The sequence below is a fragment of the Dipteris shenzhenensis genome, chromosome 23, assembly GCF_047967505.1.
Source record: "Dipteris shenzhenensis isolate YYH24624 ecotype China chromosome 23, Dip_SZ_1.0, whole genome shotgun sequence".
Taxonomy (NCBI): Eukaryota; Viridiplantae; Streptophyta; class Polypodiopsida; order Gleicheniales; family Dipteridaceae; genus Dipteris; species Dipteris shenzhenensis.
The window spans coordinates 42,449,264-42,464,260 of record NC_141618.1 but is presented as its reverse complement, the minus strand read 5'-3'; the positions used below and the strand labels follow the sequence as shown (position 1 = coordinate 42,464,260).

At 42.7% G+C, this 14,997-nt stretch overlaps 1 protein-coding gene and 1 pseudogene across 2 annotated transcripts in view; one reads left to right on the top strand and one right to left on the bottom strand.

The window, feature by feature from the left end:
- The window catches only part of LOC147887405 (seven transmembrane domain protein), a 69,238-nt gene extending 58,456 nt beyond the window's left edge, over positions 1 to 10,782 (bottom strand). For both annotated transcript variants that reach the window (XM_087394530.1, XM_087394529.1), the window contains exons 1-2: positions 10,588 to 10,782; positions 10,024 to 10,093 (exon numbers count right to left, since the gene is read on the bottom strand). In XM_087394530.1, coding sequence (XP_087250656.1) covers positions 10,024 to 10,093; positions 10,588 to 10,664 — 147 coding nt within the window. In that variant the 5' untranslated portion in view covers positions 10,665 to 10,782. The remainder of the gene's footprint in view (positions 1 to 10,023; positions 10,094 to 10,587) is intronic.
- On the top strand, positions 2,947 to 3,666 carry LOC147887406 (secreted RxLR effector protein 161 pseudogene; annotated as a pseudogene).
- Positions 10,783 to 14,997: the final 4,215 nt, after the last annotated feature.

The following is a 14,997-nucleotide window of genomic DNA, read 5'->3' as shown; positions in this document are numbered from 1 at the left end:
TCCAGATGCCTCGTTGGTTTCTACATTGTCACAGGCCATCCCCGACACGTATACTCTTGCAAGAGGAGTAGTCCATATATAATAGGACCGTGATGCGTGTGGCTGATCACGCTTTTATTGCCAACCAGAAAGGCAAAGGTAAGGCTGCGTTTCAGGGGGGCAGCAAGCCCAAGAAAGATGCAGGCCAGCCATCTGGCAAGTATGAAAAAGAGGGTGATAAACCCAAGAAAAGGGGGAAGTGCAACTATTGCAGGAAGCCAGGACACTACATTAATGAATGTCGCAAGAGGCTTGAGAAGGAAAAGAGCAAAGGGGCCAGCATGGCAGTGACGGATAATGTCCCCAAGTCAGATAACAAAGAGGCTGCAAATTACACTTATACATCCTCCCATGATGAGAAATGGGCTTTTGCAGTGTTATGCAGTTACAATTCATGATGCATGCGTATCTGTGAGTGATGCCAATGTATGGTATTTTGACAGTGGTGCTAGCAAGCACATTACCTCACAGAAGGATTTGTTTACATCTTATGCAGCTGGTTCTCATGGAGGCACGGTGACATGTGCCAACAACTCCTCCCATCCTGTGCAAGGAGTGGGAAAGATTGTACTTACCGCAGCAAATGGTGGTGCATTTACACTCTCTAATGTGCTATGGGTGCCTGGCATCAAAAAGAATTTGCTTTCAGTTTCAGCCATTGCCCGTGGTGGCTTAATGGTGAAGTTTTTGGATGACAGATGCACCGTACATGACGTTAGTGATGGTGATACAATTGTGGCTTCTCGAACTTTATGCCATGGTCTTTACAGACTTGATCACTATAAGAGTGCTTTGCATGATGCTTTATTCACCACCACCCCATCACAGTTGGCAAATGCTGAATTATGGCATGCTCGATTTGGCCATCTCAATTTCAGAAGTTTGCTGCCTTTACACAGCCATGAAATGGTGTCCGAGATGCCACACATACATACTCCGACTCGCCATGTATGCGAGGGATGTATCTTGGGGAAGATGCATCGCACACCGATTCCCAAAGATGGGACTGTCAGAGCTGTCGGTACATTACAGCTTATACACAGTGATGTTTGTGGTCCTATGAGGACTCCATCTATTGGGGGATATCTGTATTTTGTCACTTTCATTGATGATTTCTCTCGTTTTACGTGGCTCTACCCATTGAAGGAGAAGTCAAAGGTGTTTACAAAATTCACACATTTTATTACTCAGGTTGAGAATTATGCCTCGGAAAAAGTGGGGACACTTCGCACTGATAGAGGGGGAGAATACATGTCCAAGGAATTTCATGCATATCTTGCAGAGAGAGGCATCATCCATCAGTGTACCACTCCATACACCCCAGAGCAAAATGGGCTCGTTGAAAGGAAAAACAGGTCGGAAATGGAGATGGGTAGATGTATGCTCAAAGGCAAAGGTTTGCCCAACAGGTTCTGGATGGAAGCTCTCATGTGTGCAAATTATGTACTTAACAGATGTCCCACAAAGGCCTTGCATAATCTAACCCCGTATGAGGCATGGCATGGTAAGAAGCCTTCTGTTGCTCATCTCAGAGTATTTGGTTGCTTGGCCTATGCACATGTGCCACAGCAACATCATACTAAACTTGATGATAAAGCTCTCAAATGCATTTTCGTGGGGTACAATGTTGAAAGCAAAGGGTATCGGCTGTATCATCCATCCGGCAGAAGGATTATTACAAGCAGGGATGTCATTTTTGCTGAGGATTCCACTCAGCCATTGCTGTCCTGTCAAAAACAGCCTGATGTCTACTCCAGGGATGTGTTTGAACAAATGCTGCCCATGACAACTGAAGGTCCCTCATTTTCAGAACATTCCAGTTTGATTCCCCATGCTGTTACGCAGGCCGGTACAGCAACTAATCAGCCTATTATGGCTGAACCACATATGCCTATAGATGAGGCAAATATTGACCAGGCAGTTGATGAGGAAAGGACAGCCATTCAGTCATCCAAACGGGTGCCCAGGTGGCTGATTGAAACATTACGGGACAGCAGGTTACATACTCCTTTACCTGCGAGGACTCGTGCAAAATCTCATCATGCATCTGGGTTGTTTACCGATTATGCCTTTCAGAGCACATGCAGTGATGAAGAACCTCTGACATTTGAGGATGCTGCACAGGACAGTAATTGGATGGCAGCCATGCATTCAGAATATGATTCTATCATGCAAAATGAAACATGGCACTTAACTGAATTGCCTCCAGGCAAAAAGGCCATTGGTACTAAGTGGGTCTACAAGATTAAGCGGAAGGCTGATGGTTCAGTAGACCGCTTCAAAGCAAGACTCGTTGCGAAAGGGTATGCTCAGCAAAAGGGTATTGATTTTGATGAAACCTTTGCCCCTACCTCTCGCATGACCACTATCAGATGCATGATCGCCATGGCAGCCCATCATGGATGGCAAGTACATCAGTTGGACATCAAAACAGAATTCCTACATGGAGACTTGCATGAGGAGGTTTATGTTACATAGCCTCATGGATTTGTGCAGGATGGACAGGAACACTTGGTGTGCAGGCTTCGCAAAGCTCTGTATGGCCTTAAGCAGGCACCTAGAGCTTGGTATGAAAAGATACACACATATTTGGTTGCCCAGGGATTCAGCAACAGTCCAACTGAGAGTACCCTCTATGTTAAAAGGACTCAGGATGTTTTTTTGGACATTGTTTTATATGTTGATGACATGCTGCTCACAGGCCCCAATGAGCAAAATATTGCAGCCTTCAAGGCTGAATTACATTCCTCATTTGAGATGAGTGATCTGGGCCCTTTGCATTTTTATTTGGGCATTCAGTTTATACAGCGGGATGATGGTATTGTTCTGATACAAACTAAGTACATCCAGAAGTTGCTTCAGCGGTTCTCTTTCCAAGATTGCAAGCCAGTTGCAACTCTTGTGGAGACTGGGATGAAATTCGGCATTGAAGATTCTAGGGATGCTTTTGATCAGACATTGTACCAGCAAGCTGTGGGCTGTTTGATTTATTTATGCAATACACGGCCAGATATTCAGTTTGGGGTCTCCTTATTGAGCAGATTCATGCATTGCCCAGGAACCAAGCATTGGCAGGCTGTTAAGCGGGTGTTCCGCTATTTGCACGGTACTATGCACCTTGGTTTATTCTTTCCCAAGGGGGCTGATCCACAGCTGCATGCTTTCTGTGACTCCGATTGGGCAGGATGCTTTGACACAAGAGTGTCCACTTCAGGTTTTTGCTTCTACTTTGGGCAGTCATGCATCTCTTGGTTGAGTAAGAAGCAACCCTCCGTGGCCACTTCCAGTTGTGAAGCTGAGTACAGGGCAGCTTTCACAACCACCGTTGAGTGTGTTTGGCTCAGGCGATTATTTGCTGATTTGGGTATGAGACAGGAGTCTGCTACCTCTATTTTTACAGACAGTCAGAGTGCTTTGGCAGTTGCGAAGAATCCCATCTTCCATGCTCGCACAAAGCATATTGAGGTTCATTATCATTATGTCAGAGAGAGATTGTCTGCCTCAGAAATCAGCATGATCTATGTGCCTACACATGACAATGTTGCAGATATATTCACCAAAGCATTGTCTCGTGAGAAGTGAGAAGGCTTTCGCAAGCTTCTGAACTTACTTCCTTTTGGTGATTGATATCACATTTGCCTTGTACACTGTCACCACATCACTCCAGGGGGGTTTGTTAGCACCTATGTGTTGGGAGTGTAGGGTGACACCTTAGGTGTAGGCCCGGGGCACTTTTTACTCCAGCTAGTGGAGGTTTTTTCCCCCGAGCTTGGCAGGCACACTTCCATGTGACTTGCAGGGTGTGCTTAGCAAGCACAACCTTATCCATGTATATGATGTGACTTTAGTCACATCTTCTGAATCAATCAATCATTCGAGCTTTTTGTGCTTGCTCTCTCCTCGTGTGTCTCGTCTCTGCACCAACAGAGACACCTAAAAAGGAAATTCAAAACACGAACACATTCTTCAAATTTATTTAAATTCAAGCTTTCAATCAACTTTCTCAAGTTTGGATAGGTTTCAAAATGATACTGAATATATACAAGGACAGGGCAAATAAGATATGTTCTATTCAAGTTTAGAGTGAACAAAGAGAAATACAAGTCAAGATACCTAAAAAGGAAATTCAAAACACAATCACATTCTTTAAATTTATTTAAAATTCAAGCTTTCAATCTCCCTTCTCAAGTTTCAACTTTAGACCATTTAATATTTACGGAGTCAAAACTTGAAAGCATGTTGATTCTAGAAAAAATGGGGCAAAAACATGTATTTTGATTTGGGTGAAACAGAGGTTTCATTGAGAATGTTTCGAAACGTTTCGCATGTTTCGTCGTTTCAAGGTTTCGACAGGACGAAACAGGTTTTCATATGATCGACTAGACCTCAGACTTGAGTGGTTGCTCCTAGACATACTTATGGGTTATTTTGTGGGATTGTCCAGCAGTACTTTGGACTTCGATTCAAAGTTGAACCCCTCCGGGGTCACATGTTTACTTGACCAGGTCTGAGGCTGTTTCAATACTTTATAGAGAAGTTATTTGAATAACTCTATTACCTATATAGAGGAGTTATTTGAATAACTCTATTACCTTCACAAAGGAGTTGTTTCAATAATTTATAGAGGAGTTATTTGAATAACTCTATTACCTTCAAGGTGAGCATGATATAAATCATACTCCTCTCATGAATTGCATATAATTGGAGCACGTGGTCATGCACAAAGATGCCCAAGTATTTCTCTGAGATTCTTTTTGCTAGTGAAATTCTTTGCATTCAGTTGAAAAGAAAAGTGGATTTAATTTTTGTTTTACGATTTTCTTGAGAATCTACCTAACGGCTTACCTTCACAGAAGCAATAGATCATAGATTTAATGACACGAGCTGCTTCTATTTTCCAAAGTGCCTTACCATTCAAATAAAATGGAAGAGGAGAAAGTAAAGTGGCAATTATCACAGTAACCTAGAAAAGAACATAGTCAGCCCAGTAGTTCCCTTTGTCCTGCCCAATCCTTCTAGTTTTAAAAAGAATGGATCTATACAATTGTTCATAGATTAATAAGGTAGCAATTAAAAATACATATCCAATGCCACGCATTGACAAGCTCTTTGATTTCTCCTACACCACCCACATTGAGCACCTTCCACAGCTACAAGCCTCTACTTGAACCCCCTGACGGGAGAGGCATTGGCTTCAAGAGTCGGTTTTGATCGCCATCCTCTCCAAACCACCCACAAAAGATATCCTTCTGGCTAGCGGCACATGGAGGCGTCCCCATCGGTCCTTTGCTTAGAGCACATAGTGAAATATGGCGCCTATCATTGTGAGACCTCCCAGGTTCCGGCATGGATCCAACACTATCTTTGGAGCTGCCTTGCGTCACAAGGGATCTAGCAATGCACACTCAAGGCTATCTTGTTAGAGAAAAGGATTGCTTGCTACAGCCAACCTTTCCACAGTGGAATAAATAAAGACTTGAGATCTCACAACAAAAACTTGAAAGCCTGCTCACTCCATGTGCTTATAGAGAGAACACTTCAGATATGGAGAGAATATACAAACTTCAAAGATATTGGACCAAACAAATCTCATAAATAGAGGTTGATGTCCAAGTACAAAATATAGCCAAAATTATGGCAACACCATCAGCAAACATCTGTTGAGGTAAGCCACCAAGAATAAGGCTATATTTGCTGATCCCTCTGCTGTAGACTCCTACCGTGTGTCCCCAATGGACTTCAGTAGCTGCCGTAGGTCCAGCACTCCTGCAAAATCTGCTCACAAGCCCTCCGCAGGCGAAGCTCCCTCCTTTGCACCACCTTATGCTCTCCTACAGTGTGTAGGTCTGCACCAACATGTGCTGTAGACATGTGGGACTTCTGCCCTGCAAGAACTGTAGGTGTGGATCCTTGTTCCCTCTGCTCCTCAGTGACCTGCATGCTGGGATTACTGAATGAATATCTGCCACACAAAAAGGGCCTTTTTATAGAGGGCTCAGGGCCCTCCAGACTGGCTGACTAGTCTGTAAATAGACTGACCACCACAGAACAGGCGACCTGCTCTCTGCCTACCCCCGACTGCCTGGACATGCTTGTGCCTGTATAAGGCCCTGGTCCAGCCACCTTCTGGAGGGTCCTGCCCCTTTGCAGTGCTGTCCGAACGAAGGCAGAAGGAAAGTTATTGAAGCACAGGTACGAAGGAAGATTTCGCCTCTTCACCGCCTTCTGTGAATTCGCCTTTTCCTTCTGTGGAAGATTCCAGGGAAGGAAAGTGCCCTGACCCACAGACTGGGCCGACCCAGTCTGTGGTCCTGCTGCTGTAAGCTGGCCTCTGCAGACACTGTTTGCTGCCTGCAGCCCTCCATCATCAGCTCCAGGCTTGCTGTACTGTCCTGACAGCTCTGCCCACCTGTAACAGACCTCTTGCACCTGCTGTACCTGCCCAGTCCTCTTTGCCTTATGGACTGCCTTGTGTCTTCTCTAGAATGCTGCCCATGTGGCAGCCTGTTTGCTGCCCACATGGCAATCCTCTCATTCATATCCCTACAAGTGCCAAGCCCAGTTGCACTCCTATAGGAGGGCTAGCAGGTGCCACATTGACCCTATTTATCCAACACCCCCTCGAACCGTTCCATCGGCTCCATTACAGAGCTCTCACGAACAAGTTGACGATGTCTTCATCATTTGGTCCATGCATCTCCAGGTCCTGACCCGCAATGTGTATGAACAATTGGATCCAATCTGGAACATTGGTACACTCCCTGGTCCAAGTTACTAATACTCCAGAGTCTTCAGAATCCCAAGGCACCAACAGATCCATCCAATTGTCCCCCTCAAGAAGATTGGAATTGACCAAACTCTGTAAAGTACCAGCGATCTTGGTCTGTTTCAACCTGTCATGAAACTGACACCATCCGTGCCCTGGTCTGTTATTACGTATGCATTGAGATCCTTGTAGCTGCTCCACATTGATCCCCACTGGTAGGACTCCCTCCAGCCACCTCTGGAAGGTTTTGACAAGATCATCATCCAGTCTTTCCAACATCATGCAACTGGGCTTGCCTTGTGACCACATTCATCAGCAACTCAAACTTGTCAAAGTCTATGCCGCAAATCTTGCAGGTAATCTTGTAGCAGGCGCTAAAAGCCTCTGCAATGAGAGAACCCCCTCTGTCTATACGGAAGGCTTTTACCCTCCACTCTCCAACAATGAGAGCACCTGTACAAACAATAGTCTCAAAGCAATAATGAAAACGCACTGTCAGTCTGGTAATGCTTGACACCAGGTAGCTCCCAGAAGTACCATGACCTTCCGTGCCTTTGTGTAACCCTGTAGTCATGATCCCTTTGGTGAGCTCTTGCTCATCAAGCTCCCATCTGCAGGTGTGTCCCTCTACCATAGAGTCTTAATCAGTGCACCACTGTTTGATGTCTGCTATGAGCGCCATCAGCCCAAGGACTACATACTATGTCTCAATGGACATGGTGTCGTCACTGAGAAGATTTCCTCGATTCTGCACTGGCGGGACTAGTCCTCCTTTGCTTGGTCAGCTTTCTTTCTTCTACAAACTTTAGCAAATTGTCCAAGCATGTCCCAATAGAAGCACTACTTCTGGTTATTTCTCTTCTTCTTGTTTTCACCATCATAAGAGCCTCCTCCGTCATTCTTGGCATCCTTCTTTTTCAATGGCTTCCCTTGCCAATCTTGCTTTTGGCTATGAGAGATGACGTCGTTGCCATCGTCACTCCCATCGTACAACAAGGGACTTGGCTCCTCGAACGTAACGGCCGCATCTGTTCTCCAACACTGAGTGTCGTCACCAACCCTCCATAGCCCCTCGAAAGCTTACTAACGGCTAACTGGTTGCTATCTACCTTGTGCTAACTGCTGCAAGTTGATCCCTGAGAAACTTCACTTTCACAAGGAAGTCATGGGTGACTCTCCTTCATATATCTCCAGGTTGGAAAACTGGTATTGAAGCATGATGATTCCCCGTGTTCCTTTTTTCATAGTGATCTTGTAAGATCTTCCATGCTTCGTGTGCCGTATTTGCCAGCCGGATGAGGCGTCACTGTATCCACAGTCGTCCCAATAAGCATGGAAGGAGCGACTGCATTCCTCAAGTTCCACTCTTTCACCTATCTGGAACTGCCGGAATTAAGATCTCCCCGGTGGAGTCCAACGCATCAACAGGTTTCAGCTCCATGTATTCTGCTGTCTCCATATTTCCCTTGCCACTAGATGACTACGAACCTTCACTTTCCATATCGGATAGTTGGTTCCATCCATTTCCCAGAATCTCCAAAGATCAAAAAGAGTGGATTGGATCCCATGGTAGGGTGTAGATGACCTGAAGACTTCCAACCCGTTAATGCACTCGCTGCAAGTCAACACACCTAATGTACCTGCTCCTTCCTCCTTGGCAAGGTCAGCACCTTCAGTTTGGAGAAAGCTGATCCTTGTTGTTGATCTCCAAGAAGCCAGAGCTTGACAGGCGCTTGGTTCGAATACCATGTTACAGAAAAGGATTACTTGCTACAGCCAACCCTTAACACAAGATCTCAACAACAAAAACTTGAATGCTCATTCACTCCGTGTGCTTATAGAGAGAACAATTTAGATATGGAGAGAATGCACACAGATAGTCAGCCAAACAAACCTCATAAATAGAGGTGATGTCCAAGTACAAAATATAGCCAAAACTATGACAACAATATCAGCAAACATACACTGAGGTAAGCCACCATGAAAGGGTATATGTATATCTAGATGCATGCAGGAACATGCCCAAACTCATCCTCTAAAAACACAACACAGTGTGCAGTTTCAATAAAATGAACGTCACTCATAAGGTTGAAAACCATAACTCCATCACGCATAGCAGGGGCGAGCTACTATGAGACCCCCACCAACGTCATTGGTGCCCAACGGTGGGTGTAGACCATAGTATAAACATATGCTCTCACACATACAAATCCACACACCCACACATACTGTCACAGGGACGTGAACTTCATGTGCATCTAAACCCGTGGCTACACCCGTGGATATTTTGGCCGTGAGGGATTGGCCTAGAGGAAGTGTCTACTTCCTAGAATTCGCAAGTTTCTGTCGGCACTCCAGAGGTGATCCCTTTGCTCATCCCTTTGTTGTAGACCCCTCGTAGATCATGGCATGTCCCCAATGGCCTTCACCAAGATTGAGCACTCCTGCCAAATCTGCTCACAAGTTCTTCGCAGACGAAGCTCCCTCCTTTGCACCACCTTATGCTCTCCTACAATGAGTAGGTCTGCACCAATATGTGCTGTAGATGCATGACGCTTCTGCTCTGCAAGAGCTGTAGGTGTGGACACTGATCCCTCTGCTCATCATCCTGAAATGTGACCTGCAGGCTAGGACTTCTGAATGAATGTCTGCCCCACAATGGTTCCTTTTTATAGAGAGCTCAGGGCCCTCCAGACTGGCCGACCGGTCTGCTGTAAACAGACTGAACAGCCACAGACTAGCCCTTACTTGCTCTTAGACACCTTGGGTGCCTTTGCGATCATTCATTTTCATAATAAATGGCATCTTTTGATCTAACAACCTATAATGAGAAAGCTCCCATATAATGCCATAGCACAAAACGACATAATAAAGCCTACGTGCACTCATATGTAATTGACATAATTAGACAACAATGAAAACAATGTTACCGATCAGCATGAAATTGAAAAAATGTTTATAAACAACTATCCCGTTGTGCTAATAAAGTTATTTGGAGCATGTAAAGCGCAAAAGATATTAATCAAGTTATGGCGAGCCAAGCAAGTATGTTAGTCTTGTCCTAAACCTAGAAGGAAAGCCTTCGATTATACATGTATCCAAACAAACGAATTTCATGCCCCCACAAAAATAGATTTCAGGTATGATTGTCCAATTGAAATGCCACCTTGTAAATGAAGTTTATGCAATCCAAGCAGAAAGTGCACATAATCACTGACCTTCACAAGAGTGGTTCCAAGATAAACAAGAGCGGCCTTCAAGCATGTCCGTAGTGTATCATATTCAGCCCTGTAAGAATGTCTTAGCCCCGAAATATTAAAACTAATGGGCTTGAAGCAACAAAGTTAGGTGATATCAAAGCTAAGGCCTTAAGTGAAAACCGGCATCAAAAGACTTCTACCCATCTGCAACAAATGCAAGGCCTGTTTCTGTAACCCCTCTTTCGGCTTAACTATTTTAACAACCGGAAAATACAAGTGTTTAGCCCCACGCGGAACACACAGCTGTATACAATTTCCAGTAATGATGCTGTAGAAACTAGCGAAAATGCACGTTTAATGATGGAATGACAATGTAAGCGATAATGACTTAAGGGAAGGAAGGATACCGTTTGGGTATTAACGCGAAATTAAAATCTACTAAGTAGTGTCTCGATACGCCCTAGAAAGCATCGCCTATACACACATCGAAACGTACGAGTTTCGATTGTCCGTTTTCAAAACCTCAAACTGATCTGGACTGTTACGATCGGAGAGAGAAGTGGAGAATTTATGAGATCTTACAGTGGAGTGGCTGTGTAATAGATGAAATGAGGGCCGAAGGTGAGAGCGGCGCAATTGAAGAAGTGGAAGAGGGTCATGGTTGCAATGTCTATTCCTCTTGTCTCATCAAGACCTTGCAATTGCTTCCTATACCAAACAACCTTTGTTCAAGAAAACCCAAGTTTAATGTCATGTGAATCATGTTCTATTTTCAAATTTCCAAAATTGGCCGCCTTCACATTCATTGGCACAAAATAATTGGTGCCATTTCATGTCTCTCGTAGTAGCCCCTTACTCATGTTGATCCACTTAGATGGGTAGAAGCTCCTAGAGTGTCCGATCATGTGTAAAATATATCATTGCCCAAACACCATTTCCGACATCTTGACAATTGTGAATCCTCCCTTAGTTATATTTTGCAAAATTTCCTTTAAAACCTTTCAAATATTCAAATTTCAAGCTTTTGTATCTCTTAAGGAAAATGTTTTCTATGAACACTAGGAAGAACTACCGACATCAATGCCCTTACCCACTAGTCAATGAAGTAATACCCCATCTTACACAAATTCCATTTGTAATCCAAGTATGAAGTGTCTCCCCTATGGTAGGCGAAGGTGAAGGATCATGATGTAAAGCTATTTGACAACATGAACATCTAGTGTATAATGTCAATAGTTGAAGTTTTTGTAAAGTCCATACCCACATTCGACTAATATGTGCATGAAGTGCACTTGTTGAGGTTGCCTTTTGATGGGTGAGTAGTGAGGGCGTTATAATTTATTTTTAGAAAACTGTATCCCTATGCCATGCTTCTTTTTAAAAAGAGGGCTAGGTGTATAGCACTCCTAGCCTATAATATGATACAAGACAATATTTACATATAGCTACAAGCCCCTATTCACCTTGATCATCTCCATCAACACTATTGGTTGTCCTCCTAGTAATCTTAATGTCTCTTGTGAGCACAAGATTCCTCTATCCCATATCCCTTCACCCTTTCCTACTGCATCCATACCAAGCCATTTTTTAGATGCTTGTTTTGTAGGGCACACTTTTCAGGATCACTTTTTCTAGTTTCATAGAAGCTTATTTCGTTAAGCTCTTTTGTTGAGATTGTCATTTGGTCTTCTTCATGGGTTGTGAGGATCTTGTAAATTGTGTTTTGTGTTGTATGGAATTTATACTTCAAGTTTCACATTGGATGGTATGCTTGATTGTGCATTTTCAATGTCGAATAGGTTGTAAGTCCTCCTTGTGGACAATTGTCATCTCTGCAGGTTGTCAAAGCAGTATTTGTGTCTTTTATAGAAGAAAAACAATTTGTAGAGGCCTACTTGAGGAGATGTTTGTTAGTGCCATGGGAGCATGTAGATCACCGCTCAAGATTTGAGTACTATAGTCAAACAATATGCCCACATTACAAAGACTATTTCTTTGCACCAAGGGGACAACATACATAGTGTTACCTTCTAGAGCTAATCTTGATATTTTCAATGCTTCCATATGGACAAGCCCACATCATAATTGTATGAGAATTGGAATTATCCGATTAATTTAATCCTTCAGTATTTAGTTGAGTAAGATCTAGCATTTTTATTACGCAGTTGATGCGTGTGTGCTCGTTATTCGTAGTGACGCATGTATGCTTCTACATGGCTGGATATATGGCTATGGTTGTATGAGTGTGTGGCATTGTGTGAACCACTTATGCAATGATGGTATGTGAAGCACGTGTGCACCATCCATGTGATTTTATCCTAATTTTATGTATGTGTAGCATGTGTGCACCATCAGTCCCATGGGTGCACCATTCATCTATATTTTGTGTCATTGAAATACTAAAAGGCTAATTAATTACGGTGATTAATTCTAAGGTTATTCTTTGCTTGAAATATTTCATTATTATTGATTGTTGGTCAATATCGGAGCACATGCACTTTGGTTCATATGGATTGTCAGGAATGCATATCAGTGTAATGTTCAGTACATTAGATCTGAATAGTTATTCATGAAATGGTATGGAAAGAATACAGTTGTACTTACTATAACCGACTCTTATTTTATGTGGACTATGCCAAATATTTGTTGCATCAAGATATACATAACTTTAATGACCAGATCTATCAGTTACAGGTTGAATTGGAAGAACACATCATAGATGTTGGGAGCTATACTAACCCCAGCCAGGACCTGTAATCCCAGCTCTTACCTTCACTATTTCCTGTTAAGGATGAACCTGAAAGCTGACTATTGTACACTGTTTCTTTCTACCCAGGAGCTACCAGAAAGCTGTCATATCACCAATTGGAGCTGATTTGTTTTTTCTCCTCTGAGCATGGAATTTTTTGTCTACATACTAGTTATCCCTCTCTAGAGGGGAGAACTTTGTTCAATTGGAACTTCTTTGTGCAAAGCTTATGACCATAATATAATCAAACACTTCTTTGCCCAAAAAAAAAAAGAGATCCAATCAATTTGGTGACCCGAGGCTTGACTCGACCTAACAGTTCAATATTTGAGGCACTTGTTCTTCTTGTCAAGAATAAAATTGGGACTTTTTGAATATACATTGATTATCGTGCCTTGAATAAAATCATGATGAAGAATCGATACCCCATTGCGAGAGTTGATGACCTTCTTGACAAGTTGAAAGGACCCACAATCTTTAGCAAGATGGATCTCAAGTCGAGGTACCAACAAGTGAGAGTGTCCAAGCTTGATATTTTAAACTACTTTTAGGGACCCAAACCGGCCACTACAAATTCCTCGTTATGCCTTTTGGATTGACCAACACACTTGCCATGTTTAGTCAAATGATGAACCGTATCTTCCTACCTATCAGGACATCGTGGTAGTTTTCTTGATCACATCATGGTTTTTAGCAAGAGTCAGGAGGAACACAAGAAACACTTCGATCTCATTTTCTCTCTTATGTGAGAACCAACTAGATGCCAATCCAGAGAAAATATCATTTTTATAGTCCAAAATTAAATATCTTAGTCACATTGTTTTAGCTGAAGACATTCAAGTAGATCCCAAGAAGGTAGAGATGATAGTGAACTACTAAAGACATTCATGAGTTATGATCTTTTCTAGGTCTATGTAGTTTATATCGTAGGTTTGTTAAGAACTTCTCGCACAAGGCACATCCATTGACTGAACTCATGAGTAAGACGTATGTTTTCTCTTGGGTTAATCATCACACTTCAGCTTTCCAGAGCAACTTAAAGCGGTAATGATCCAAACACCTGTTTTCACCATGTCAAATTCACATGTCATGGTCATTGACGCATTCAATTCAAAGAATTGGCCGCTATGGTTCATGCCCTCAAACTCTGGAAGCACTACCTTATGGGTTCTAAGTGAGTCATTAAGACCAATCACCAGAGTCTTAGACATCTCCTTACTCAGCCACACTAATCTCAGATCACACATCAAATGGGTTGCCTTTATTGACAGCTTTAAACCAATGATCCAGTATCAACCAGGCAAAGACAAAGTAGTTGCCAATGCATTGAGCCAACGACCTAGCATACATAATATCTCAGTCATCGAGGGTGACCACATTTCAAGCCTATGAAGTAGACTTATGCCATTGATTGAGACTTTTCAAAAATCTAACACAAAATTAAGCAAGCCAATGGTACCCCTATCACCTCATATTCCATTCACTATGACTACCTATTCTACGAAAAGCATTTGTGCATCATTTGGTACTAGAAAATGTGCATTAACCACCATACATGGGCATAGAGGCATGGTTGTAATGTTTTAGCTTGTAATTCAAGCTTTGCCTAAGCTTAAAGTTGATGTTGCATCTTATGTTGTACAATGCCTTGTTTGCCATAAATTTAAGAGCTACAAGGGCTGATATCAAGATTTGCTTATGAGCTTTATCATTAGATTTCCTATGACTAGCTCAGCTTTCGATATGATTTGGACAAATTTAGCAAACATGCTTACTTTATCCCTTGCAAGAAGACCTTGACCACCGTATAGGCTCCCTATTTTGTTCCGCGAGCACATCTTTGTACACCATGGCCTTTCAAAAGTAATCGTAGTAACTTTTGAAAGTAATCGTGTCAGGCCCAATAGTAAATTATGTAGTAACTTATGGATTGCACCTCTTTGACCATCTTTGTACAAAGTTAGACTTCTCCACCACTTTTCCTCCCGAGTCCAATGGTCAAACCGAGGTCACACAGTATACTATTTATGAAATGTTACGTTGTTATGTTGTTTGGTCAACCAAGAAAATGGGACAAATTTTTATAGATTTTACAATTTGCTTACAGCAACACAAAACACTCCACCTATAGACAAATCTCCATTTCAAATTGTCTATGTTAAGAGTATTCCTACTCCTTTAACCCATCTTAGGCATCGAGTAGAGGCTACTAAACGATTCAATTAGGATTTCTCTAGCATTTT